This window comes from Chlamydotis macqueenii, chromosome 1, assembly GCF_036417535.1.
Source record: "Chlamydotis macqueenii isolate bChlMac1 chromosome 1, bChlMac1.mat, whole genome shotgun sequence".
NCBI lineage: Eukaryota > Metazoa > Chordata > Aves > Otidiformes > Otididae > Chlamydotis > Chlamydotis macqueenii.
In genome coordinates, this window is record NC_141556.1 from 58,897,965 (window position 1) to 58,924,351 (window position 26,387).

General features: G+C 42.2%; 1 protein-coding gene across 1 annotated transcript; it reads right to left on the reverse strand.

The window, feature by feature from the left end:
* Positions 1-1,156: 1,156 nt before the first annotated feature.
* Positions 1,157-26,387, reverse strand: ISX (intestine specific homeobox). Its single transcript, XM_010119754.2, has 5 exons — positions 26,204-26,387; positions 18,646-18,888; positions 6,718-6,869; positions 2,060-2,176; positions 1,157-1,393 (listed from the first exon to the last, which is right to left on the reverse strand). Exons 1-5 carry the CDS (start codon positions 26,373-26,375, stop codon positions 1,157-1,159), a joined length of 921 nt encoding a protein of 306 aa, XP_010118056.2. The 5' UTR covers positions 26,376-26,387.

Consider the following 26,387-nt stretch of genomic DNA (forward strand, 5'->3'; position numbering starts at 1 on the left):
TGGCTACCCTTACAAGTGATATGTCTGGGAGGGAGATCACATTTTAATGGCTTTTCTCAGTAGCTTGCCCTGCCAGCACACAATATGTGCTGTGGCTGCCACACAGAAGATTGTTCAACCCTTTAAACAGTGCTTTCCGACACTGCTTCCCACGAAACTCAGCGGAGACATTAGTGGAAGCAGGATTGGACCCTGAATAAGCAGGGGGAAAAAAAGCACTATATGTGGGAAGGAGATGAATATTATGTAAATAATAAGGCAAACAGACATTTTGTAAGTGGGCAGGCCGATGTTATTATTGATCTACAATTAAACCAAACTGTGAGGTCATATCATCATATTATGACTAGCAGATTAAACTCAGGCCGTGTCTTTTCGTTATTGTTTCTGATGGAGTTTTGGAGCTTTCTTAATTCAGGTCAAAAAATGAGAGGCTTCCTCATAAGCATTTTAATTAACCAGCTGAAGAATTCTCTTACCCCCAGAGAGTCACAGTACTAAATCCAGAGCTCAGCACTGCTACCCCTCTCAGACGGTCCTATTTCAGCTCAAATTGTGTTTGTGCCCCTTTATTCAAGTCAAAAACACAACCAACAAATCAAACCCACTCCCCTCCCCTAATGACTACTTGGAAAAAAAAAAGCATATCCTGAAAGTTTGATTTTTGACCTAAACGTGTTCTTTGCACTCCCCAGCGCATGAGGAGCAGAATGTATGAGGAAAGCGACCTAAACTTGCAGAGGAAAGCCCTTTTGGCTGGACCTTGGGGCCACACACACCTTATTGGATGCATCTTGCCTGCCCCAAGCCATCAGCGTAATAGAATCATCCAGCATTGTCTCAGGGATAAGTAAAACCCCAGTCCATTTGTGGGGAGTAAAACCCCAGTCCCCCCAGAGAGAGGCTCTCAGTTGAGCGGTTGGGTTTCTACAGAGCACGCAGATCCGCAGGCAGATGGAGAGCTCCTTCCTGGTCCATAGTGGTTCTTGCCCATGTTAGGCGACTCATGGTGGCACTCCTGCAGCAAGATGACCTTGTACCACAGGCTATCCATTCTCTTGGCAGGCTTGTTCAGGAAGAGGAACTGCACAACCTCAAAATGGTCATTGGTGAGAAAAGCATGCCCTCAAAGTCCCCCACTGCCCCATATCCTCCTTTACGTGGAGCTAGCGCAGATACTGCTCCTTTCCAACTTGTGGGGTAGTGATGTGCTGTAAGGGGGGAGGACATTGAAGACCAAGTATGGTTTTGGGAAGGGGAGCAGCTCCAGGTGGTGAGGGACGAAGGAGAGGGTGCTGGGCAGCCAGGCAGTGGTCAGCTGCCCTTGCAGCGGTGAGTAGTATCCCACGGCAGGGATGGTAGCAGTGAGCTTTCTTGGCATCAAGCTAGAAGCCTTTCAAGAATAGAAATGCAGTCTCAGGTGAATCAATACAGACTTTTAGTTAGATACAATTTACAATCAACTTCATTTATTTCCCTGGTGCTCAGTAATTAAGAAGAAAATCTTAGAAGAACAGACTCCCTAAAACCCAGTGGTGTGCTGTCGCCCACGGAGCAAGGCAAAATACCCTTTGTTCTAGCCATGGAAAAACTCCTGATAGAGAAAGAGCCTGTGTGCCAGCCTTGATAATATCATCTGTTCTGGACTTGCCAAAGACATGGGTCAGGGGCAAAAAGCACTGGTCAGCCTAATAATGCTGGACATTGTAAAGAGATACTGTTTATGAAGAAATATGGCTTTGTGGCTGCAAATGTCATATTTCTTCCTGTTCAGGAAATTTCTGATGGTAAAGATATTTTGAATCAAAGTATAATTTACAGAGGAGTGATTTAGAAGTAAAATGGGGAAGGGTCAACCTGCAAGAGACACCTCAGGGGATATTTACAAAACAGGTTTAATCTCATGAAGAAATGTGTTATTTGGCCATGTTTGCTGGGATTTCTCTTCATCATATTGCCATTTTCATCTTTTCCAGTCCTCCTTCTCTGGGATAGTCCCATGTGAAGAGGTGACCTGGTAAAGGAAGCTATCTCTCCCTTGGTGGCCTCCGATACTTACTGTGATATCTGACTTGGGAGCAGGAATGAAGTCAACTTCTGTCAGATGCTGAAGGCCACCAAAGTTGCCAAATTTTTCATGTTTCCTCCACTTTGCTCGCTGGTTCTGGAACCAGATCTGGACACAGGCAATAAAGAAAAGGCAGAGAAATGAACAAGGAACTGCTCACATCCAGCTACTTTCCCTGCTCTCTAACTGAGCATCAGAAGACATTGACTTCTAGCTCAACAGAGCGAGGGGCTGACTGTAAAGGAAAATATTAGGTTTAACACAGAACCTTTCACACTTTGCATAGCATATGGGATCTCTGCACTATCATGACAGCCTCTTTTCTCTTGCAGCTCACAGGAGAGCTAGGATCTCCCTGTTCAAGGAAAGGCAGTATCACAGGGTGCAGCAGGTCTTCCAGGGCTCTCGTGGGAAAGCAGATCCTTTCGTGGTCAAAGCTTTGCAGCACTCAAGGCACACAGAATTCTGTTTTCCCTAGGAGGTGCGTTTTGTTACATGACAGGGCTCTTTCATTCTGTTTCCAAGTGAAAAGACTGGGAAAAGACCCATCTAGATGTTTTGCTGGGCTGCGATAAAAATGTGTCACCAGTGAAGATGCAGTAACAGGGTTCTTCCTGTATTTAGCTGGTAACATTTTGAAATTCACATAAGGGACCTAAGCAAAAGACCCGAGGGGATGAAATCTTCTAAATCACTCAACTGTCATCTCTTTTGCACTAGAAAACAGACAATTAATTTTCTCAGGGGGGGTTCTTTCATCTATCAGCTGATTTGACCAGTCTGGCTTCTGGCTGAGGCACATAAGTACCTATCGTGCAGGCACAGTAGTGTATCTTGCTGCATTGCTGTGAAAAGTTGAATCTCCCCTCCATTGTAGTTTCTAACTGGCTTAGGAACTTGCTGCTGAATGTAAGTAAGTGGTTCACATGAACACAAGGTGTTTGTGGTCAAAACCAGATGCTGCTGGATACAAATGCATGTGTATTTTAAACAAAATAATGCGCAGCTCAGTTATTTCTGTATCTCTTGCCCAGGAAGTAATGGGAATGTCAGAAGCCCTTTGCTGTATTGCTGATAGTTAGCAGTATCTGAGGTTACTGAAAGGACAGTTCTGTTTATCAGGATTTGCATGTGTTTGAGAACTGCTTAGTCTGTATGAACTGCTCCATTCCCTTTCTACCATGCAGAAGTTATATGGTGAAACAGCACCATAAAAATTACTCCTCTTTGACACTGACAAAGGGATTGAGGGCAGATTGAGGACTGAAGCTAAAATTCAAGGTCTGAAGTGCTCCTTCTAAAGGCTGCACATAGGATAAAGTTCTCACTTCAGGGATTTTTAATTTTTTTTTTAAATTTATTTAATAAAGGTAAAGCTTTGTTCACAGCCTGAACTGCTCTTTTTTTTTTTTTTTCCCCAACTGGCTCTCCAACACCCTTACCCCTAGAATGACTTCTCAATGCCCACCCTGAATTTAAACCTATTCCTCCACCTACTGGAATTTAAACCTATTCCTCCAGGCTCTGTCTACTACAGACATCAAACTACTGGTATAGTTTATTCTCTGCATCCTTCATTTTTCCAGTGTTCCTGAGCTATGGCACTGAGACGAGGACAGTATTCCCATGTGTGTTCACAAAAGTCACATCAACGCTAAAGCCAGAGAGAAGTGCCTCCTTAATCCTGACTGATATTTCACAAAAGACTCATTTGCCCTCTCAATGGTCAGCTACAAAAAGAGCACAGAGGGAGGGTGGCGTGCCCCATGTTGGTCTCCATTTGTTGCTCTGTAAGATCGCCCCTTTGTTGTTCTCTTGCAGATACGTGACCAATGATCTGGAGCTTGCTGTACTAAAGAATCGTTCTTTTCATTATTTTCCAGTCCCTTAATCTTCTTAACACTTCATAGCACTATCATTAAAGATTTTACTGATTATGTAGCTCAATTTCACCTTTGTGTCAGTAAACGGTTTCTATGAGAGACCACCTTTGAAATATCCCCATTTGCAATTGAACACCTGTTGCAGACCTAGCTTTTTGTCTGCTAGCACATGCCATTTGATCTGCTCTGTTCTCTTAATCCAAGCAGGGTGTAGGACCAAGGCAAAGTCCTTACAGTGACATGCCATCAATGTTATTACCTTTATCAACTAAATACATAAAATCATAGAACCATAGACTGGTTTGTATTGGAAGGGACCTTTTAAAGGTCATCTAGTCCAACCACCCTGCTGTGGGCAGGGACATCTACTAGATCAGGTTGCTCAAAGCCCCATCCAACCTGACTTTGAACACTTCCAGCGATGGGACATCCACAGCTTCTCTGTGCAACCTGTTCTGCTGCCTCACCATCCTCATTGTAAAGAATTTCTTCCTTATATCCAATCTAAATCTACCCTTTTTCTGTTTAAAACAGTCACCAATAATCTTATCATAAAAAGATGAGTTTGACAATATGTATTTTCCATAAACTAGTGTTGATAAGCATTAAATGTATTACCCTTTCTTTAATTCTTCATAAACAGAGACTCATATCTGTTTTATCACTGTTTCACCAAAAATAAATGTTTGGCTGACAGGGCAGTCATTATCTGGTTGTCCTGTTTACCCTTTAAATGCTGACACAACATTAGATTTCTTCAAGGCCCCTGCAATGTCTCTAGGACTGATTAAATATCAACACTCATGACCCCAGATTCTTCTCAAGCAGCTTTTTAAGAACTACTGGAGGTAAGTCACCTAGATGTCCGGATTTAAAAATATCTGTCTGTAGCAGCTGCTGTTCAACGTTGTTGTTATGAAAAGTGTTTCATCATCATCGTGTGATACTACTACCTTACCTGACATACTTCCAAGGACAGAGCAGAAATTATGACTGAATATATTTGCCATTTCTGCGTTATCCTTCACAGTCCCATTGTTTCTATAAAGTAACAGATCAATATAATTGTTTTTGTTTGTTTGTTCTTAATGGACTTCTATTGAGTTTCTTATGATCCTTAATTTTTCTGACCAAAGCTTTGGCCTGTATCCTTCTGCTTTGCTTATTATTTTTTTTTTATAATTTCTTGTTTCTAATGATTACTCATCCAGCATTTTTCATTTTTTGTTGCATGTAGGCATGCACACATACAGGGATTTAATTCCATATATCCACTTAAACTCTTTCACAGCAATCATACCTTTGTTTCTTGATTGGAGCACACAAGGTTTTTCACAGTTATGAAATGTTTCACTTGGTCACCCAGTAGTTGCTCACTTTTTTTTTGCCCCAGTTAAATTATCTCTCTGAGGTGATTTGACTTATACTGCTTTTAGCTTTGTCAAAACTATTATTCCAAGGTACCAAGAGCAAATATGAATTCTCTGCGCTCTGTTTTGTTTATCTATGACAAATGCAATCAATCAAAACTATAACAACTTCTAACTTGTACCTAAGTTACTGCTAATTTTTAGTTCTTTGGCTGATTTCCCTTTATCAGCCAAGACGAGGTCAAATGCAGATTTTCCTGTGCCATGTGTAACACTGTCTGAATTGGGAATTAGCCATCTGTGACTCATACATGAGGGGCTTCTTACTTTCTTTGTGTACATCTCTGGTTGATATTTCACATGATAACTCTTTTTTTTTTTATTTTTCTCCCTACTGATTATAAATAATTTTTTTAAACAGAAGATTGTCCTATTCTTTCATGTGATTTACTGGTCTGTCGGGAACACTGACTAGCAGCCCAGCTTGTGCTTTATACCATTGGAAATGCATTGTGGGTGCACTGATATCGCTGATGGGCATATTACGGCTATGCTGTTCCAATTCTCCCTGTCACCTAACTATGAAGCAATATCATCCTGGTTAGTTGATAGTACCAGGCATGTCATAGTCAATAAACTGCTCTGTGTTGAACTTTGATTGTTAGAGTGGGATATGTGTATAGAAGTACACCAGTGACTCTAGCATTATGGCAAGTACAGAAACTGCCTTAGGCAAAAATCATCACAACAGTGCCTGGGAAACAGCACCAAACTCCAATACACAGTGGTATGTATATTTTAATGCAGCCGATTTCATATGCAGTAAATATTTGGGGTCAATTTTGAGCTCAGTCAGCAAGACTACATTACAGCTGGGGGGAACTGGATTAGTTTCTGTGCACTGAAATTACAGCCAGGGCATTTATAGCCTGTGATATCAAAATATAGAACAGTAAGAAAGCATTTTTATTTAGGCAGTTATTTTCACTTTCTGAGACCCTGTAGAAGATGGATGTGGCTGGCAGTTTGTACTGGATGTACATTAGTCTATAAAAGCTTGATAAATGTTTAAAAAATATTTTCACAACTGGCCGCTCTGTCGCTACAGAGTACAACAGGTTGCTCATAACCATCTGTTACTCCTATTTGCTATGCATTTAGTATGCTTAGAGCTCCTGTTAACCCTTTGATTAATCCCATTTGGTTAGTCCCAGCTGGGTGACAAATACTTTTTTTCCCTATTTGTAAAAGGAGAACAGTGATGCTGTTCTCCTCCATAAGGTAACAGAGAGGTCATGTATTTCATTAGCATTGTCATCCAAGCATAAACTATTAAGAATGTACTCCGAATAAAGAATTAGTGCAGTGCGCATAGCCTTTTGGAGACATGATATACCTGAACTCTGGCTTCTGGGAGGTTTATCTTTGCTGCCAGTTGATTGCGAATATGGACATCTGGGTAGTGAGTCACTTGGAAAATCTTCTCCAGTTCCTGGAGCTGCTCAGCTGTGAATGTTGTCCGGATTCTCCGTTTCCCTTTCCTCTCAGCTGTGCAAACAAAGAAAGATGTATCACATTTTATAGGAAAAGGCCACAGGGCCACAAGCAGATTCAGAGATCCAGCAATTTCTGTAAATTGCTGTGCAGCTGGAATGGCAGCTCCAATGCCTCCTAGAGATGTACTTACCATAGATGACTGTCTCCTGACCCAACAGGGAATGTGAATGAACTCCTTTATCATTAAAGAAGTGAATCAAAAGTGACTATTTGCAGTGCTAATTCCATGGGTCCACCGCATGTCAATGGCTACAAAACCCTATGTATTATTTTAACCAAGCTAGCTCTGCAATGGGTTTGTCATCAAAGTCCTTTAGTGTTGGAGCAACATTTGACCCCTCCTGCCTGTCAAATGCACACATGTGAAGAAACTCTTAATGTAAACAGAATGAAATAGTAGATACTCCATTTGGTTTTGGTGCTGTTCTCATGCCTGTAACGAATCACCATGTTTCTTTCAGCTCATAAATTTTCCATCCTTATCTTTTCCTATCATACTAGTCTTACTAAGCTTTCCTCAAGCTCTGAGCTATTATCTTATTCTATTGCCACTCTATCGATTTTGATGAATTTTCTCCTCCTGTATGCCAGAAAGATCAAAGAATACCCAAAATGCTTGAATGCGGTGGAAGGAAGTCAGCCATTCCAGAATAACTAACCACTGTTCTCTTCCCATACAATTCCTTTGGCAGTATTTAGGGATAGGCAGCAGTTTCACTGCAGTGTGACAGTGGCACCAAAAATGTTACCTTACAAAGAAAAGTCATGATATTCTCCTGACTGTACCTTTGTGGTGTGGGGACTTTCTAAACAAGCTTAACCTTAAGGACTATGAGACCTTAAAACCCATGGAGCAGCATATGGGGAACTTTGGGTGCTGCTTCATTCCTTTACCTGCTGCATTGTGACCACACTAAAGACTTCCCTCAGCACTCCTACACTGTTTTGAAAATGCTCTCCTACACTAGGGTACTTTATTTAGATCACGAACTCTGTATGCTGCTTGGTATAAGTTAGAATAAGGTCTAGGTTGCTCTGAAATGATGCTGAAGGGCTGATGTCTTGCAAGGAGGAGGAGAAAGAAGCAGCAGAAGTGAGCTCTAAGGGAGCTGATCTGCAGAACATGGAGTTCAGCCTTTTCCCAAGGCTGGAATCCTCTCTGATGCACAAATGGAGTATCTTCCAGCTGACATTGAACGACCAGCGCAAAAAGCCATGCTTGAAGTGTTGTGAGTCACAGCGTTTTTTTTTCTGCTGAGCCTGGAAAACTGTAGCCTGATAGGAATCTAAAAATTCTAATATCACTAGTGACTATGGTGAGCTTGCTACTCAATGACCTGAAGCAATTGGCAATGAGACCACATTTCTCGAGAAAATGACCTTTTTGAATAACTGCTTTTGGTCTTCCATGATCTGATGACAACTCCCGATTCATATTATGTAACTAGATGCATGCTATTCCTAATGGAACAGTTAACTAGAGAAGGTTAGCTTTGTGCCTCAAAGAGACTCTGTACCTTTTTTCCCCCTTTTGTTCAACCATTAGCACAAACTTTTCCTTTTTAGGGGCTAAAGCAATGAAAAAGGTGACTAAATGCTTTGGCCAATATAAACTGGGTTCTCTGCCAACCAGAAAATGACACTTTTCATTCTGTAATTGAAAATTCATTGTGACTTTCTTGACACAGAAAATAAAGAATAAAAATTTCTGTCCATTGATTTGGTAGGAAGGTGCCTAGGACATGATATCTGGGGATCAGTAAGTGAATATATTCTATTGTGAATATTTCATCTTTTCTAAACCTTTTGAGTACTTTGAAGGGAAACAAGTCATGCAAGAATAACTGAGGAGCATTGTTTATCATAAACACTGTCAATACTTTCATATCTCAGAAGCAGCCTAATACAGCTGATGACCAATACAGTTAAATGCAAAGCATGTGCATTTGCAACTGTGTAAATGCTTTGCACAGACAGTGCAAAGCATTGACACTGTTCTGCATGACATCCTTGTCTCTAAACTGGACAGACATGGATTTGACAGACGGACCACTCGGTGGATAAGGAATTGGCTGAATGGCCATACTCGAAGAGGTGTAGTCAATGGCTCAATGTACAAATGGAGACCGGTGATGAGTGGCGTCCTTCAGGGCTCGGTATTGGGACCAGCACCAGTTAACATCTTTGTCGGCAACATGGACAGTAGGATAGAGTGCACCCTCAGCAAGTTCACCAATGACACCAACCTATGTGGTGCAGTCAACACGCTGGAGGGAGGGGATGCCTCATCCAGAGGGACCTTAGCAGGCTGGAGAAGTGGGCCCGTGCAAACGTCATGAAGTTCAACAAGGCCAAGTGCAAGGTCCTGCAAATGGGTGGGGGCAATCCCAAGCACAAATACAGGTTGGGTGGAGAATGGATCAAGAGCAGCCCTGAGGAGGAGGAGGACTTGGGAGTGCTGGTGGATGAGAAGCTCAACTTGAGCTGGCAATGTGCACTTGCAGCCCAGGAAGCCAACCGCATCCTGGACTGTATCAAAAGAAGCATGGCCAGCAGGTCAAGGGAGGTGATTCTCCTCCTCTACTCCACTTTCGTGGAACCCCACCTGGAGTACTGTGTCCAGTTCTGGAGCCCCCAAGACAAGAAGGACATGGACCTGTTGGAGCGAGTCCAGAGGAGGGCCATGAAGATTTCTGAATTAGCAAAACAAGCCCAATATACTTTTTTTTTTTTTAAGTATTAGATTAATGAACTGAAATATAATTTCATGACTATGAAAAGCAAGAAAGAAACTGTCTACATTTTAAAACCTAAGATGACACATCAAATAATAACAAAGATGTATTCTAGTATTCCATCAGAATACAGCAATTAATGATTTAATCCAGTATAAAACCTTCTGTCTCATACAGTAACCAGACTCAACAGAATTGAGGTGGCTGAACTGGACCATGCTGGGATCGAAGTGAGTGCCAAAGACCAGCTGGATCAGACCTCATTGCAGTGGGCACCATACAAACAGCAATCATTTGTTCTTGCCTGTAAGCACATGTGATGACAGCTATCATCTCCACTTCGTAATGGGGAATCAAAGCTAACCTAAGACAAGACTTTGAGCCTAAACCAGAGACTACTAACTGAGCTAGAAAGGAATGGTTACGTTATTAGACCATGCTAGCTGTAGGACTTGTCTGTAGAGAGTATGTTCATACATACCAGAGACACAAATGATAACATGAGTATCTGTCCTCGGCTACCAGATTAAGAAGCTGTGGGTGCTGGCAGGACACTTGATACAGAGTTCATTGGATTAACTAACCTAGACAGACTCAAGAAATCACCTGTTACAAGCAATGCAATACCATTTCTACAGGGCCGATATGTGGAACAAACTCGGTACTGAAGATCTCGAGTCTAGAAGGAGCTGCAAAGTCTACCCTACAAGGAATATAAGGGAATGAGAAGACAAAGGCTGTGTATAGCTAGAGTAAGTTTGGGAATAAACTTTTAGTTGAGCTGGGACATCTTATGGCACCTGATAGCTGGATCCATTGCCTTGAACCACACAGTGTGATAAACTGTGCTGGCAATGGGATAAGGAACGGATCTGCCAGATAATCTCTTACTGTGTTCTGTCCCACTGGCAGCTAAGCAGGAACAGAGAGCATGGCTTCAGAGAAAATAGGCTCCTGAGTTTCTATTGTCTTGTATTAGCTTATTTGGTACAAAAAGACCCAGATGACTTGGTGATCAGCAAAAGAAACTATCAGTTCACTCTTACATCCTCCACATTTTTCCTTCTTGAAGAGTGATCTGTTTTACAGACAAGAAGTGTCAATCCTACTGAAACCAGATTTTCCAAAGCTAAAGCTCATCAGATTAAACAAAATACAACAAGATGAGGTCAGCTACGGGCCAGTAGAGACTGAAGGACAGGCTTTGATTTCTACTGGAAATGAAATAAGATTGCTGACAAAATAGACTCCTGTGAACTAATAAAGGCCTTTGGCAGTAGGAAATCTAAAAGAGTGCATTTTTTTTCTATAAGTAATCAGTCATTCTGTTTTGGGGGGAGGGTTTTGCTTATTTGTTTGTTGTTTGCTTGAGATTTTTTTTTTAAAAACTTACTAAAAATAGAAAAATCTGGGACTTTGTGTTAACATTTTCTCTTGCAAGATGAAACTTTCTCTGACTGTAGCTTTGATACTTCCCTTTGCCTTGGGACTTTTGCTTAGAGATCCCTTAGCAAACAACAGAATTCAGAATTATACTCTAATAAAGAATGTGGCTGGAAGATATAAAACTAGAGAGTGTTGGAAGTGTAACATTGGCTTTACAAACGTGGCTTTAGAGTCTCCAGGGAAATAAGACTCTGTCTGAGTTTTCTGAGCTATTTTCTATGTAAAAGCTGGGGATATTCAAGTGCAATTTTATGCTCTGTGAAAGTCATTTGCGGGTTAGCTGACTGCTGAAACCAAGCCTGAAAATACCAGGCAGCTAAATATGTCAGCATTTGCAGATGCTTAGAGATACAGCTGTCTATACATTGCCTTACTGTTGACATTGGAAGGGCCAGATTCTCCATGCTGATAAAGCAGTATAGCTCCTTTAAATTCAATAGCAGGCTCCATTTGCCCGCTGCAGATCTGACTTTATTACTAGGTCAGACTTGGAGCAAGTTGAAACATTTGAACTTTGTAGAAATATAGATACTTCTTGAAGGTGTGCAGTGAAAGGATGAGATCAATGGGTACAAGTTGCAGCAAGGAAAATCTTGATTACATAATAGGAAAAATATTTTCACACCTTGCACTGCTGTTTCTCAGCTGCCCTGCATACCTAAACCAGCTAGATAAATGCTGCCTCGGGGAGATCTCTGCAATTGCATCTCCCGTTTGCACTTAGCCCACTAGCAGGCTAAGACTGTATCAAGCCTACCTGGTCTCATTACAAGGGTGCATACACTGGAGGGATAAGGAACTGAAAACCCAAGGGAAGGGCTGGAAGTCAGTGCTGCCACATATTTGCTTTGGAGTATGTAGTATAGGTAGATGAAAACTGGTGGGATCAGTTTATCTTGATGCAATCCTCTTTGTCGTTCCTGGGCAGACACCCTCTCACAGTATGTGATAACCAGATCCAAAGATTTTGCTGCTTCTTTGACAAGACAAGAGAAAGCACTTACATAAGCAAGCGAGTGGCTTTAGCTACATATCCTCAGAAATGTATTTTCTTCTGTGGAACAACATTGACTGTATCATTTGTTTCTCAGAATGAAACTCAGGAGCATTGAAAAAGAGCCTCATTATATCTGGTTAAGTTCTGTTTTTCCCTTTTAGTCTCTTTAAAAGTAGTTCCCCTCTCTCTTCATTTTAATTCAAACAATTACAGATATGTGGGTCTCCCAGCCGGTTCCTTTTTGTGGCTTTTCTGAACATTAATCTCTTGTGGTGACATTCTGTTCATGGCAGCCAAGCCCATAGCAAAAAGAAAAACAATTGCAACCCTGTCAAGGAGTTATTACAGAGTGCTGATGGCATCAAGACAAAATAGGCTTGTCTGTGTACAGAGATGTGCCTGTGACAGTCCCTCTCCTAGTTAAAGAGGTGGTTCAAGGCTTGTGCTGCAATATTTAGATGGAAGTATGGCAGTGTGGCTAATCTTTATGAAAGTGGGCTTTTTAGCCTTTGTTAAGAAGGACTGGCATAGCCAGCGAGACTGATCCTAATTGGACAGGTACAATGTGCTCTAGGTAGAGCCTCCTGCTAGTGAAACGCAGTGTTTAGCATCCAGCTGCTGGCTGTTCAGGCGTTGCCGAAGTTAAGATAGAGCAGCACGATTTGAACTTTCAAAGGCTTGACTTCCTCCCTTCAGTCCACGACTCCTTGACGAAGAGTTGCTCCCACCCTGGCGCAGAGTACAGTGCCTAATCACCTGACAGAAAGGCCGAAATACAGAGAGGTATGGGCTTTAGGCAGTGTGAGCAGGAATGCTAAAAATACCAGGCTAGAAACCTGTTTAAACAGGCTGTACGGTGGTAACCAGGGGAGTTTCTTACTCTGCTTGTCAGGGGAGTTGGCAAGGAGTAGACAGTATATATGAAACCATTCATGTGGACAGTTCATTGCAGAGGATGGTGCTCACCATCAACCTGAGCCCCTGGTGAATTTAACCCTTCCTATCTGCCAGCAGGATGATGATGGCATTTACAAATGCTGCTGTCCTAAAATGGTGTTGTGTGTAACTTTAGCACAACCAGCAATCAGCGAAATATCTGGAGGAAGAAGCATGGAGGCCATGTTTTGAAGGGCCCCAACTGACTGGGGTGTGTGTTTGTTTTCATCATCTGATATCAGTTCTAGGCTATATGATCTGCACCTTCATGAACTCCTTCAGGTCAAAGTGGATTTGGGGTAGGTATATGTGTAGTTTCCCTATTCAGCTAAATCTTAAGCTTGAAACGTACTTTCTATGAATGTTCAGCCGCTACTAAACTTCACCTTAAAAGCAGTGGACAGCCTAATCCAGTAACAGTTCTCACCGAGGAAAACAAGTTCTCCATCACACTTCCCACACTCTGGTCAAACACCTTTGTCAGAAACCAGCAATTTGCCCATGGAGAAAGCTGAGCTTCTTGCAGGTTGCACAGACACCCTGCTTTCTGTTTTACTTCTGCTCTTTGTGGTTATTTGTGCCTGCAAACCTCTAGACATCAATCAGACATGCTTGTTTACATCCCTGCCTCAGAGTCTGCGCTCCCTTCAAGAAAGCATAATTCCATCATTATTTTAGTAGGTAGTCTGTGCTGTTTTCCATTTCAGCATTAAGTACTTGCTAATACAGTAGGTAAAAGATGTGCCCTCAATTTCAAAGAACGGTAATTAAAAGTACCAAATCCTGGGTAGGTAACGAAAAGTTCTCAGACAATTTAGGAGAAGCCAATAAGTACTCATAAGACCTTTGAAATAAACTTATCAAGATGTGCCATCAGCTTTACAAGTGGTCACATTACAGATATTTGACTAGCAGGAACAAATTAACCTCTGGGTCCTGTGTAACATACCCTTTGGATCCAAAATTCCCAGGAAAGAAGGGACTGCTCAAGGAAGGCATTGAATGCTAACATTTGCTTTAACTAAAAAAAAAAAAAAAACCAAACCCCAAAAAACAACACAAACAGAATTTATTATAGTTCCCCAACTGCTGACAGCTTTGTTTTCTTCAATGCTTACTTGTATCATTGAGACTTCTGTGTGAAGATTCTAAAGGGTGGGAGTAAAGGATTCCAGTTTCATGCCTTTCATTTAATATCCAGGGTGTGATTATAAACAGTCAGTCTTAAAAGAGGGAGAAAAACAAAGAACCACCCTTCAACAATGCCTCAGGTAAACCCACCAAAACAAGGTCAATGGTCTGCTGCATTTCTAAATGTATTTAGTAATACTGCACTTCAGAGACACAGGACTGCAGGGACTATTCACACTGATAAAAGAAGATTGGTAAGACAGCTAATGGCAGCAAAATTATATATACAGGCATTTAATTTTTTCCTCCTGCTTTTCCTTTTCATTTAGAATTGCTTCCTTTTGTTCTGCAGGACAATGGGATGCTTGTGCCCTTTTTTTTTTGCAGTCCCATTGGCATATTCTGGGCAGTCCCTATTTATCTGAGATTGTGATTATACAGTGTTTCATTGTCTCTTGGGTATTTTATAAATGCATTAAGATAAGTCAGCATATTAGGGAAAGGACTGTTCTGCAGGAGATAAACCATGCTGTTTCACAGGGGTACATGAATTTGACAATATTGCCCACAAATGAACAGTACAAATGGATTTATGGATTCACAGAAAACAAACAATAAGCTAAAGATACCTGCAACTGGCATCAGTACAGAGGGGATATGACTTATACTGGAAGTTGTCCACTGAGATCATCTCTATATTTCTTGTTGTCTTTATGATAATTGACATCAGAATTTGTCAATATGCTTTGGGATCAAAGATGCTATCATAATAATAAAACAATTAGATTAATAAAAAGATCCCTGAGCTCCCAGTCAGCAATGTGTAGAGGATTTCTGCTATGGCAATATTTAGATGATGTTGACTCATTATGGCAGCCTCCTCTACAGTAAATAATGAAGACAAGAATTGCAGGAAATAACAGTCCAGTTTTTCCCATGACCTGAAACATCCAGTTTCTGATGGAATTAGGAACCAGTTCCATTTATTGAAGCCTGGTGTACCCTGTACTTCACTTGTTGCCTGAAGAAGAAATCACATAAGACTGGGCATCCGCCAGTGTCTTAAGGTGATGCTGCTATTTGGCTTATCCAAGGCACTGACAGGTCCCTCGCTGGAGCAGAGGACTGGAACCATTACCCACGTGCAATGCTGGGCACACTCATTCACTGCCTTTGGATGTAAAGAGTTACAGTGCACACACACAAATGTCTACAATCAGACCCAACATGTGTAAAAGAAATTGGAAAATATGCCCATGAGGATCTGAACTAGGCTGGGATCTCATACATGGCAGACTCCAGCAGGAGCTGCCGTAGGTCAGGCAGGCATGGGGGCACATAAGCCGCTCAGGCTCCAGTACTCCGCTGTTGTGAACTGGTCAAGTCCCAGGGGTGTCACACAGAGCAGAGAGAAGGAATGACAAGGAAAGCAGCAGCTCAGAATTTAACTTGAGGGTTTATGTAGACATGCTGCTGTGATGCTGCCTGACAGCCATAAAAGTTTGCCCTGCTTATTCTTAAGTTTTGAAGACCATGTCAATGATGGTGGCTTCACATAGGAAAATTAATAGGTAGCAATTAATCATTTCACAGAGAGCTGGCCCAAGTAGAGTCTGTACCCACAGGTCCAAAGTAAGGCCTCTCTCAGAATGGTCTTCTTCTAAAATGAGTTTTGTCAGCGCTGCTTCCCAAGAACCAAGTTCTCCGAAAAAGTTCTGCTGAGCTTTTTGTGCAGAAGGCCACAGGTGAAAGCACCCAACGTTCAGAATGAAGGCTTCCAAATTCAAATGGGGGCTTGGCAAAACTAAATGCCACTGTCAGCATATCTCTAGCATATGAGGGCTTTTCTCTTTCTTTTTTTTTTGCTTACAATGCAGCCTCTAAGTTCAAAGTGCAAGAGGCTTTCCTTCCTGTAAATGGTCTGTGATAAGGGCATGAATCTATTTCATTTAAATGGCACTGCATTTCTAAACCACTTAGTCACAGAAGCCATTTTGTGGGAAAAGAAATTTTTAGGAACACTACATTGTTACAAGGTTTCCTGGAAATATGCTCCAAATTCACACTCAGAGTCACAGTCAGAGAGCTCTTGCTATCTCAGACCACCTGCCCATGAGGAGCATGTTATCATGGCCTCCTCCTCATCTTTCTCCTCCTATAGAAAAAAGCACCAGACAAACCCCAGCCCTCCCACCTCCAAGCAGATTATATAGCACGCTTGATTTCTTCTGCCTCCCTACAACTGTACAGATGTGTATGCTTAGTCAGAGCCCAGTGCCCTTCCCCACAAATTATGTAGGTGTTTTATACAGATAGATGCAGGCTGTGAGAAATAGGTGAGGGAACACCCAGCGGAGGACTCCAGATGTCTTTCACATCAGAAAGCCCTCCTGCTGCTGAGGTTGATGCTGTTCTCCTGGGTGCTTGTAGGCATCCTTGGTGTAGGTGTGAAGGAGGTGCTGGGGACACCACCATAGCATGAGGGCATTTGACACTGCCTGGGTGCCTTGTTAGAGGACTCATAACCAGCCTGTGGCTACCATGCCAAAAGCGTGTCTGAAGCACCACAGAGTTGATAGACATGGAAACGGAAGTTCATTTGCTATCAACTCCAGCTGTAAGGATCACAGACTGCTTCCAGGGATGGTGCAGCTTACCTCTCCTGCAGGCGCTGCTGCTGACCTCGTCTGGCAAAGGTGACTCCAGTCACAGTCAGGGGCAGGAAAAAAAGGAGCTACCAGCTCCTCCCCCCTAACATAAAGTGGAGGAAAGAGGCTGAAGCTTATGATGCTGGAAAGGATTTTAAAGCTAGGCCTCCAGCTCTCTGCTAAGAATAACACAGTTCGTGAACGGGATCTGAAACATCATTGTTTGTGCACGGCAGGTAAAATGCCAATCCAGTGCTTCAGGATCCTCCCCCCTCCTTCAGCCAGTTTCTATCAAAGGCTCAGCAACTGCAGGAACCAGTAGCCTAGAAAATGGCAGATCATTAAACCTCTGCTTGGTTTCAAAACCCCACTGCCACCAGGGAACAGAGGGATTTTGTTTAAAATGCCTTTAAAATATAAGTTGTCATTGAAAGGGCCTGCTTAGCTCGGCTCAGTTTTGTGCAGATAATTGCATGCTTCCCCCTCTGCTTTGCTGATGAGGCCGGTACCGACCACTGCACTGGTCCATGAGGGTAAGTGCTGAGTCGGGACCCCTGCCTCCCTCCTCTGTCACCCTGGGAAAGCCACCTCCCAGTGCCGGTGTGATCCCCATGGCTGGGGACTTCCTCCCACTTGAAATACACTCCGAGTGCCTCTTCTGTGAGGAGGCAACGTGATTTTGCGTTGCTGCCATCAGCTGCCTGCAGCTTACAGGGCCGAGGTAGGCTAAAATATCCAGTTATCTTACAAGGCTTCTCTCTGCATCAAGACAGATGCTGTCTTGTGCAGGAGGAGGATGTGACAGCAACTTGTCACAAGACTCATGTATATCATAGCAGCAGCAGCAGGAACAAGGCTATTCTTTCAAATGTGTTTCACAGAAAGAAATGTTTCCTCTGCCAACTTGCAGAGGATGGGCCCAGGAAGACGCGTGGATCTCAGTGAAGCCAGCTGAGTAGCCTCTGCAGTCACACGAGCCCAGTAGGAATCTACAATGGAATTAATTGAAATTGCCTTTTTTTTTTTTTCTTTCAGAAAGGAGTGAATAATAACAAACTATGCAGGAAACATCTTACTGTTGCTACTGAGAACCTGCTTCCTGGAGCGTAGTATGATCATCTGTATTAACCTTTCCTAAGACTCAAGTAACTTAAAGCAGTTTTTGTCACATGCTAATAATAAATTGCAGTCTGTCTGTTGCGAACTTGTCTCATTCAGATACCACGTGTCCTGCTTAGCTGAAAGTCTCTGTGCAACATACTGGCAAAGCACATTTGTATTGTCCTTTGCTTTGGCTAAGCGATAGACTGCTGTTTACCAGTGCTCACAACTAATGAATTTAGCAGACCTACCAATGTGGCCAGGCTTGAAAATTGTCAGACGCATCCTACGTGCCAGACCTATTGCACATCAACAGTTTGCCTGTGTGCAGATGACCTCTTCATCACCTGTGTAGTGGGTCCAAGGTGTACAGAAGTCATTGAGCTGATTCGGCATGTACAGCAGCCTTGCTCCCTGCGTTGTGCAATGCCCATTTACCAGGAATCGGGTGTTGCACAACCCGGGGAGCAAGGCTGCTTAACATGGTAACTCCATAGATTGCCACCCCAAGTAGGAGGGCAATAAATGTCCAAAGCAGTCCTTGTCGCTAAAATTGGTAGGGTTGGCAAACCTGAACTAGATCTTTAGCTCAAAGGGTGCATCTCCATGTTTCTGATGGTGAGATTGAAGAACCACCCCTGTGACTCAGCCAGGAGCTTAGTAGTAGAAATATTTGTGATGTCTATTGCTAGATATTGCTATGTACATCATTGTTAGGCAACAGCGGTGTTTTTGGGTACTCTAGGAGGAGGTTTGGATATAGAGTCACTCACCGTGAAGTGGATGGTCCACTGGGAAATCGCATAGCTGATCTTCCTCTTCCTCGTGTTTTCTTTTGCCTTCCAGGTGTTCATGTCCTGAGTCCTCACCCAGGAGGGAAGCTGGGCTGTCAGTAGGTCTCCTGCAGTGAGCTGTCTGCACTTTCTTTGCCCTGGCCATGCGTGTAGAACACGTGGCAGGAAGAAGCATTTTGGCAGAAGGTAAGGCACAGTCTAACGGACTCCTGCTGCTGGAATCTGTGAAGGACACAGCACAAGACAGCTTTGAATAAAGCAACCATCGTTCAGCGCACCTTCCAGTTTGTGTAAAAAAAAAGAAGCATGGGTGTGATCTAGATACTTTAGCATGCAAACCTGATCTTATTTAAAATGGCCTAATCTTTCTGTGCTATAGTCAATGCGAAGATGACCTCATGTTGCAGGGGCACGATCCTGGTGAATTTGACCTCAAAATCTAGCCTGTTCTCTGCATCCTTCCACCTTCAAACTTTCCGTGGTCCTTGTGGGAGATTTTTAAAAAAGGACTATAGAAGTAAGGAGGCACAACCAAATGATCAAGAAAGCTCAGCTTCCTTGTCAGTATCCAAACCAGTGGCTGCCTTTTCTGAAGGACTCAGAAGTACAGTAGATGTAGAGCTGCTCTGAAGATCTGTCAGCAAGATTGCTGTGGAATTTGCTGGATGCCAAATCCTTTTAAAAATTTGGTCCTTTCTTAAATGTCCCTGTAGGTACATCTACTCTATAAGAAGACCGGCCAGACAATAGGATAAAGGTGAGTGTCTTCCCCAATTCGGGTTCATTTGTCCTTTCTTCTACATCTAGGCTGCCTGCCACTCAAATTTAGGCATTGGATAATTCTAAAGGCAGCCTTTGCCCAAGTTGTCAACATTTCCCATTTAAAGGTAAGCGATCCTTGCAAAGCTATGCAGTGAAATATAACGTGCTGGGAAACCTTGTGGTTCAAGGCAGTGGGATATCTGTGGCTGTTAGCATCCCAAGAGAAGTATACCAAACACTGCCATTTTCTTACCTGCTCTTTTCTACATTAAAGCCTCACCATAAGCCTTAATTCTGAGTGCTTAATGCACTACCTTTAGTAGATGCAATCAAGGCTTAGGCTTGACTCTTCAGATACAAGACAACATGGTCCATGCTGCTTTAATGGCAAACCTAGAATTTAATCTAGTTTTCCTCCATGTTACGATTTCTCTGCTTGGAAAGGCAGAGTAAGAGGCAACACATAAGCATAACGGACCCATCAGGGAATTTAAGTTTCATGGTTAGCATGAGCCTGAAGTGAATGTGACAGCACAGGTTTGTCTGCCATTACCACAAAAGAACATTAAAATCTTAATGCAATAACAGACTGCGCTCCTGAGCAATCACCTACATCTAGGCTCTGGGGTTTGCAGCACCTGTGGCTGTTCCCATCTCCCCTCTCATATCTAAATAGCAGCAGGTGTGAACCTCAACACGTTGTACTGGAAGATACTAAATTTTTTAATATATATTTTACTTCTGGTGCAGTATCTAGCATTGGCGAAACATCTAACGTTTTAGACTTGTCAGTGTTTTATTTTCTAACAAATAACAAGTTCTATTTGTAACCAGCCTTGGAGCAATGATAATTATAATATCTGGAGACAAAGTACCTGATTCTGCCCTCAGTAAAAGTCCACACAATAGGAATTTTACAGAGGGCTGACACGAAGAAAATGCAGTTACAAGATCTCTGGAAATTAGCCAAAGCCTTCTGTCAATAAAGGATGATAGTTCAAATGTTATCTTTTCAAATTATCACCAATCTTTGGGTAAACTTCTAAACACAATTGCATGTGTCCAGCTATGCTGACCTTAAAAACCTGGTATGAGGTTCATCTCTGTGTTTGAGGTATGTTGTGCAAAATGACACTCATAATTCCTTCAGGTTTGAGTTTTCTGGTGAGAAAATAGGTGAGGTTTTGAACAATATTTGTGGGATAAAGAAGGATAGACCAAGGAATGGTCACTGTCATGGGGCTGCAGTTAAATGATTTGCTCAAGAATTCGGAGGATATCAGTGTTTTGCATAGGTTCTTAGCCCAGGATTTCTATCTCCATCCCCTATCCCTAAATTAAGGACTAGTTGCACTCATTTGCTAGATGTGATGCTGTGAAAATGACAATGTTACAGAATTGATGGTGCTTATATCATACAGTAATGAAAAACATAAGGGCACCTGACTAAGGTGCTCTTATGCGCAGTGATTTCTAAGCTTTCTAAGAATGACAATGACATTTTCTAAATTATAGAAGAATTTTCATGTCTTCAACCTTCACACACAAATTTAATCCGCAAAGTTTTTCTCTAAGATGCTCACATACCCAGAAGAGCACAACTTATGTATGAGCATGGATAGAATATTTATAGGCTGAAGAAGAGCAGACAGGGAATGGAAGACTGTCCTAGGCAGATGCGAAAATACCGATTCTCTGTGAACTGGTGAAAAGGAGTGGGCGGATCAGTTGTCTGAGATCAAAGAAGCAAATTAGAGTGGCATGAACCATAAAGAGACTGAAAAAATCAAGGAAGTTTTCTGGAGAATAAGATTGAAGGTAGATGATACTGAGCTTAAAGTACATATCTGAGAGTTAGGAGCCCCAAGGTTTAGTCCTGTTTTCATTGCAACCTTCTTTGGTGCTTGTTGTCCTGAACAAGCAAGGAGACTCTCTGAAGTGGTAGCTCTTTAGACTAGGCAGTATTTTTTTTTGCTGCATATTGATGTGACTCAGCAGAGAGCTCTGAAAAATACCTACAAATTGGCATGGGGTAAATTTTCCTCCAGGGAAAGCAGTTTTCTTTTCTTTTCTTCTTTGCAGGGATGGCGATGACATTTCAGCCTGGCACAACATGAGATATTTGTTACTGTCATATACAGAAATGTCTTTGACTTGTGGCTCAAAATGTTTTTTTTTGGCTGGACTTTCAATTGCATAGGATAGGAAATTTCAGGCAAGATAGTAAGATTTCTTTTTGAAAACGAGGTTATTTCAGACAACCTGTTTCATTTAAGCCTTTTTGTGTAATCACTGGAGAGAGACAGAGATGTTGTAGGCTTCAAGCTTGTGATTTTGGGTCTTACTAAGGCTGTGAACAGGGAAGAGTCTGTCACTGAGAAGTGCAAGCAGCTTTTTATTGTGCTGTTTTTCTCTTGCTTCTATACCTTTTTGTTTCTTTCTTTTTTTTTTTTTTTTTCTTTTAGCTGAATTGTTTCCCCTTGTAATAGGTGGGGTGACTTAGTAATATTGGCCAGGTGGTATCTGTTCAGTTATATTCCGTCAGCTGTTTCCTCTTTTGCAATAAAGGTGGGTGGAGTGTTGCTAAGAGTGAAGTAAATGATCACCATATTGACATTTGTGTGTGAAGCGGCAGTTGTATTCCTATTAATTTGCATATCCTTAACATAATGGTGCATAACACCGGCAGAATGACAAAACTACTGTATCTGTTACTGCTTTTACTATTAATTTCCCAGGTGTAGTGTGCTCATCCCAAGCTCTCCTTGACTTGATAAAGGACCTCCTGTTGGTGGAACCTCACTGGCAGAAACCAGGGAAGTAATGAACAATTCAGATGTACTTTCAAGCACATTGAAATCAAGTTCCCAGGGATTTCAGAAGAAGGATTTCTTCTGAAATAAGCCTGCTACTCTTCTCTATTTAAAATGAAAGAGTTGGCACTAGGGAGGAGATCAGCACTTGCTGGGTGTTTATTTAGGTCCCTTCAAAGGCCATGGTTACCCTTTCTAGGCACTGCGGCAAAAAGAAGAGAGGGAAAGCATAGACTGAATACTAAAATGTCTTCTTGTGTACTATTCCTTTTTTAACTTGGTAAGAGTCTTTCAAAAATTCGAAAATTTCAGTAGACTTCAGATCCACAGCTGCAGTCTCAGGTCAGCTAGTGGTTGTGTTTTTGCAGTACACTTACAAATGGCTAATACTGCAGCTGGGAAGTCGCATACTCCTGGGAAGACTGCACACTCCTTATTCCAAGTCCCATTGGAATTACACTCACAAAAACCTGTGACCTTAGGAGTCAGGCCCAGAGATTTTCTCATACATGATCAAACCCTGCCTCAGCTTTCCATGAGAGGCTGACACTGTACATTACATCATCTCTTTTGTCAAAAAAATCATAGAATAATTTGGGTTAGAAGCAACTTCTAGAAAGTCATCTGGTCAAGCACCCCTGGGCTTTCTTGGGAAAGGACTCCAGGGTAAACTTTGTCTATGTCCCTCATTTCTGACATTCTGCATCTTCTGGTGCTCCGGTCCTACTCATCTCCTCAGCTCTTAATGGCTAGATTTAGACTTCAGGACAAGTGTGATTTTGGTACCCAGACTGCCTAGATCAACAGACGAGCTGAATGATAATTTCTAGCCTGGGTATTTACCTTAAGGTAATCACGAGTATGTGTTTAGTGCCAGTTCTTGCTCCTATATGGTTCATGGCTTGGCTCAGATACATACCCTATAGGATGTGGGAAATGTTTGTAAAATCCATAGTAAGATGTAACTCAGCCTCGACCTCCTTCTTTGCTGCTGCTGAACTGTTCTGGGAAACCAGCTGGATTTGTGTCCCATCGTGGAATTTCCAGAAATTCCTTAGCTCATTTCGGTTCCATGACCTTGGCCAGCACTGAGCCAAATTAGATATGGCTGACTATTTACACAACTTGTTCAATGCCAATGTTATATGGCATGAAGTTGAATGACTTCGATGAAATACAGCAATTATCCCAAGATGTACAGCATAGGGTGTTGTACTTCTGAAATAAATAAACCTTATCTGCAAAAATCAGCAGTTCTGCTGGGAAAGCAAAGGGTAATAAGCTTAGGTATCTCTTTGGTGTTAGTAAGAAACCAACAGTGAAAAAGCTTCATTTTCATTATTTTTTTTCAAACATCCTTGATCAATTGCGAAAGCAACGTACAACAATATTTTGGAATATCTCTCCAGCTTTCCTGTTTTCCCAGCTCCAGTGACAGTTATATGAATCTTCATATGTATATACTATTTTAATTAGTTAACATTTTGCATTGCTTTAAGTATATTAATCCAACCTTGCTTTCTAGCAGAGGAGAGAAGAGTCACTAAATTCTCTTGCCACAGCTACATTCTCTCTCTAGCTAGCTGATGAAGCAAAGTCAAAGGCAAGATCTGGCTGTTCTGCCTGCATTGCTTTCAAGGTGAAAAACTGACTGTACTCTCAGGTGGAGCAATTTGGAATGAGACAGTACTGGCAGTGCAGTAATGCAGTCCTAGGAACCCACCATGTCCTGCATACAGATTTGCCAGACCTCGTTTCTTGGAGCAGCACCCTTAGCTGAGACATGCAGTGAAACAGGGCTTCAATATATTGATCACGAAACAGACTTAATATAAAAAGGTCCTATCTCTGCCACTCTTCTGTGTTCCCAGAGAGGAGCCTTATGTTGTTAAAATGCAGTTCTATGGTCCATGTTATGAACAGCACTGACTTCATTTTCAGTGGTGTTATCTGTCTCACTTTGGATTCAGTGGCACCAAGTGACTGCCGTGGGCCCGCTGGAAAGCAGTTTCAGCTCACAAAAGCCCACTCCCACAGAGCTCACACTAGCATTTCACCCCCTCGGCAACCGGGCACCTGGGCTCCTTCAGCACACAAGTCCCATTACGCTTGCCCCCACAAGCATCCTTGTCCACTCCTACAAACTACTAAACTCTTGCTTGTTTCAGGACCATATTTCAAACATGGCCTGGGTCTGCTGTTGTTCAGGTCCCATCTGCACCGGCAGCTTTAAGAAACCTCTAAATGCTGCAGTCCTCCCACAGTACCAGTGGGGAAACAGCCAAGCAATGCTAGCCGTGGCCTTCAGCAACCCCATCTATCTTTGAAGCTGCCCTTTCTTTGAGCAGCAGGCCGGACTTACAGATGACCTCGAGAGGTCCCATCCAAACTCAATTATCCTATGGTTCTGTGAAAATTCAGCAGCACTCTGTCCCTCTTCCCCATCACAAGTACCGGCACAAGGGCAGTGGTTTTATACTCAGCCCCAATGCCTGCGGCTCCCACGGCTCTGAGATGTGTTGTGGACTGGCTCTGCCCCATGGTCAGGAAACAAGCTCCGTACAGTGTCAGTGAAGTTACTCAGTGTCTGAGGTAAACAAGAAAGTGCAAATCTTGTATAATACACGGCTGACAGGCAGTGTTAGTGGGACTGGGCTCAAGCTCAACTGATGACTGATGTTACACTGGTGAGTGTGATGCCACTTCATGTAGTTTCCTTCCCAGTTCAGGTCTTGCATACTTTCCAGTCCAGATCAGTATCCAGTTTGGACATAAAAAGAGCTGAAACTACGTCAATAAGAAATGATTACTTGGACTGCCAGGTTTTCTGAAAAATACTCTCTCCCTTACTACTGGATGGTTCATCCAGTGTCCTGGGAAATGGGGTCCTGATCCATGAAAGGATCTCTCTGTGTTACAAAAAAGAAAGCATAGCATTAAGCTTTGCCAAAGGCAGTTGAGCGAGAGATGAGTGAAAATTTTCTGTCAAAACTACAGGTCATTTTTCAGTTAAGTGCATGGGTTTGTATACATAAAAATCTCATTTTCATGGAAAACATTAAAACAGAAGAAGAAATACTAAATCCAGAAAGTGTTGACAATTGGTCTTTGTTTAAGGAAAAAAAACCAGACAATTTCTGTGGGGGTAAAAGTTCACTCAAGGCCAAAGTAACTAAACTGAGGAAACTGAAGTCAAAAAGGCTGACGCACTTGCTGGTTTGCTAAGATTGAAGTCATCCTAGTTTTCTACTAGCTGTTTTTATTTAGTTCATGAAGGGATCTAGCGTCTCTAATGATAAGGAGAAATGATTAAACACAAATACTTTCTGTATTCTTGTTCCAGCAATTCAGTTCTAACACTCCTTAGCTACCATTACCCTTACAGACCATTTTTCCTGCTTGAGGATGAGTGATCAGATTTATCAGAAAATGATACTGATATGAGATTTGGCTGTAATTCTAGACAATGGTCAGCTCTTAATGTAAGTGAAACTCCAACAACTTCATGAAGTTGCAGTAGTTTTAGGCTAGCTTCCTAAGTCTGAATGCCTGTCCTTCTTTATGACAGGTGATTTTTTTTTTTAATAACAAAAATATTGTTTTTTAAAGGGAAAGACACCAGGATGTTGCATTTGTTTACAATAAACTCTTCTCATTGTTACTGAAGAAAGCTGCCTGCAATAACTGTTCAGGTTGCATAGCCACCTCTCCAGTGACACTGGGGCCTCATAACAGACAAAATCCCACCAAAGGCTAGTGGCAGAGCCCAGTATACTGTGAGGCTGAAAGCTAATTATTTTTAAAATATTATTCCTGTACATATAATGAATGATTTGTACCTGATTCAGGAAATCACAGATTCCTACAAAAGCTAATGCATAAAATTTCTACATAATCAAGTGAGATAGCTTTAGGGCTTAAAAAGAAAGGAGCGTTTTCATTGCATTGTAACTGGTACTTACCAAAGGCCAGCGGTGACCCTGCTTTTAGGGCTGGAGGTCTGTCAGTGCAGTTACTTCTGTTCCTGGTTTCACTGCTTAGGGCGGTGCTGGCAGAAGGTTTCTTTAAGATCTCCTCAATGGAAAAGGACAGGCTTGGCTTCCTCTGGCCAGCACACTCCCGAGGGTCCATCATCTTCTTGCCAAA

Coding starts and splice junctions, on each gene's coding strand:
- ISX (XM_010119754.2), bottom strand. CDS start 26,375: ATGATGGACCCTCGGGAGTGTGCTGGCCAGAGGAAGCCAAGCCTGTCC. Junction 2,177..6,717: donor TCCCAGAAGCCAGAGTTCAG/GTATATCATGTC, acceptor GCCTGTGTCCAG/ATCTGGTTCCAGAACCAGCG. Junction 1,394..2,059: donor CTCCCAAGTCAGATATCACA/GTAAGTATCGGA, acceptor TATTCTTGAAAG/GCTTCTAGCTTGATGCCAAG.